Here is a 2,254-nt window from a genome sequence, read left to right as displayed (position 1 = left end):
TTTGAACACTTTAAGAACATCTTTCCCAATTTCCTCAACATGTAAATATCTCTACCACCAAGAGACTTAACAAGTTGTTCATCTCCCCAAGACGGAAAAACTTTCTTTGGGGGATTGCAGTTTCTGTGTTTGGGAAGGATGCTTTTGTGGCTTGAAAGTGGAAATCGGGAGGAGACTCTCGATTGGTTACTCAGACTCATTCTTCCAAAGGCCAGAAGAAAAAGACTTTCTCTTGTTTTGAAATAAAGTAGCTATATACATTAAAAGTGTATTAAAAACGTTCATTGTTGTTTAATTCAAAAAACACTATATTTGTTGCAATATATTTCTTGTTGGATAGACTATAATATTATTGTGAAAATGAATACAAAAAATAAAACATTGCAACAAACAAATTTCAAAAAGGTTGATATGATATATATTTTGTGTGGTTCGTTATAATTTTGCTGTTTGTTGGATTCAAACATACTCAAAATCAAAAGTTAAATTCAAGAATGTTTATTTCATTTGTTGTATAATTTGTCCAAAATACAATTTAAGAGTTGAATGATAAATTATAAATTAAAAAATGCATTGATAAAAGGTTTTGTATTTAAAATGTTATTCAAAATGCCTTCTATTTTTATAAAACTAGTTAAATAACAGAAAACCAATAATTTAAAAATTAGCGATTAGTTTAATCTTTACTAATAAAACGTCCTAAGTGTTAAACAACATTTTGATTAATTATAAAATGTTATATTCTCTTTGAATTAAATCAATCAAATCTATGATAGTCGTTCTCTCCTTCGGATTTTGTTTCCAGCATTTTTCTATTATTTGGTACAACTTCTCTGGTATATTTTCTTTTCTTTGAAGTCGTTTTCCAGACATCACAAACTCAGCGATTTTCCATGGAAATTTGAATGTTTCTATTGGATACGCATTACTCCACCCAAACACTTCATATATAGTTATTGCCAAAGAATAGATATCAGCTGGTTTCTTGTAGTGTTCTTTGTTTAGCACTTCAGGCGCCATATAAACTGGTGTACCAATTCCCTTGGTAAATGTCATGTTAGTCATCATCATATTCACATTTCTTGCACTTCCAAAATCGGTCAACTTACCATTCACGTTGTAATTTACATCAAGTGAAAATATTAAAATGTTGTCTGGCTTGATGTCTCTGTGTAATATCCCATTTGTGTGTAAATATGAAATACCTTTAGCCGCATCTATCATATATTTAACTCGAAGTTTCATGTCTATTTCTTTACTTGTTTTGTGTTTTATCAAGTCTTGTAAACTCCCATATTGTGCAAATTCGGTGACCATACACGTCTTGTTTGGTATAAAGACTGCGCCATAAAAGTGGACTATATACTCACTTCGGAATTTGTCCAACATCTCAACTTCCTTCTCAAACTCTATTTTTTGAGAATCGTCTTCAGTGTTGATTTTCATCTTTTTTATTGCAACGACACTGTCCCTGAACATTCCTTTAAAAACAATACCAAACGAGCCTTCCCCAAGTTTCTTGTCTTCTACCAACTCGTCTGGATCAAGTCGTGTCGTCAGTTTTGAAGTTGCTGTTATTTTAATTTCTTTTAAAATGGGTTTTCTTTTTGTGAATGAGTTTGCAACCAACAAAACACTCTCATCCATTTTAGTTGTGCATTTCAAAGTCAGTAATATCTCAAACTCACACGCCTCACCACTTGGCAACACTATTATCTTCGGATTTGACTCAAGTAGATATTTCTCGACTGTTGCACTTTTAGTTGTGATTTGGATTTTTATATTGTGCTTTGAAATATTGCCAACACATAAAAGTTCTCTTTGTTGTGTGTTGACATCGACGTCCTGACCAAATGAAACTTCCGTTTTGTTCACAACAATATCATCACCAAGTGATACAAATGCGATGTTTGAGCGACTCATTTTAAAGAGTGTTCTTGTCTTTTCGGTCTTCTTTTGTCGCATTTTCTTCTCAATAAAATACACAACACACACAATTGATGTTATCACAACTGCCATCACAATAATTGCAAACACCACTACAATCAGCAGTACCCACCAGACAGCCTTCTTGTCACAAAATGTGCCGTTATCATTAGGTGAGTGCCAGAATGTGCATTTGGAGCATTTTGAGTTTGAAATTTCAATACACTGTAATACATATGAAATATCAAGACAAAGTCCACTTTCAAATAAAACTTTGTTTTTAACACAGGATGAACATTTTTCGGGTTGTGTGCATGTTGTGCAGTTG

General features: G+C 32.6%; 1 protein-coding gene across 1 annotated transcript; it reads right to left on the bottom strand.

Moving 5' to 3' along the window:
- Positions 1–726: 726 nt before the first annotated feature.
- On the bottom strand, positions 727–2,184 carry EIN_125200 (protein kinase domain containing protein; the record flags this gene model as incomplete). The annotated part of the gene is made up of 1 exon (XM_004256099.1): positions 727–2,184. A coding segment is annotated over one exon (1,458 nt), but the record flags the coding sequence as incomplete, so codon positions are not given.
- Positions 2,185–2,254: the final 70 nt, after the last annotated feature.

The sequence above is a fragment of the Entamoeba invadens genome (assembly GCF_000330505.1).
Source record: "Entamoeba invadens IP1 unplaced genomic scaffold scaff_1105074724681, whole genome shotgun sequence".
In the NCBI taxonomy this organism is placed as follows: domain Eukaryota; phylum Evosea; order Mastigamoebida; family Endamoebidae; genus Entamoeba; species Entamoeba invadens.
The sequence above is the reverse complement of the archived record's forward strand: the minus strand, read 5'-3'. Positions and strand labels throughout refer to the sequence as shown.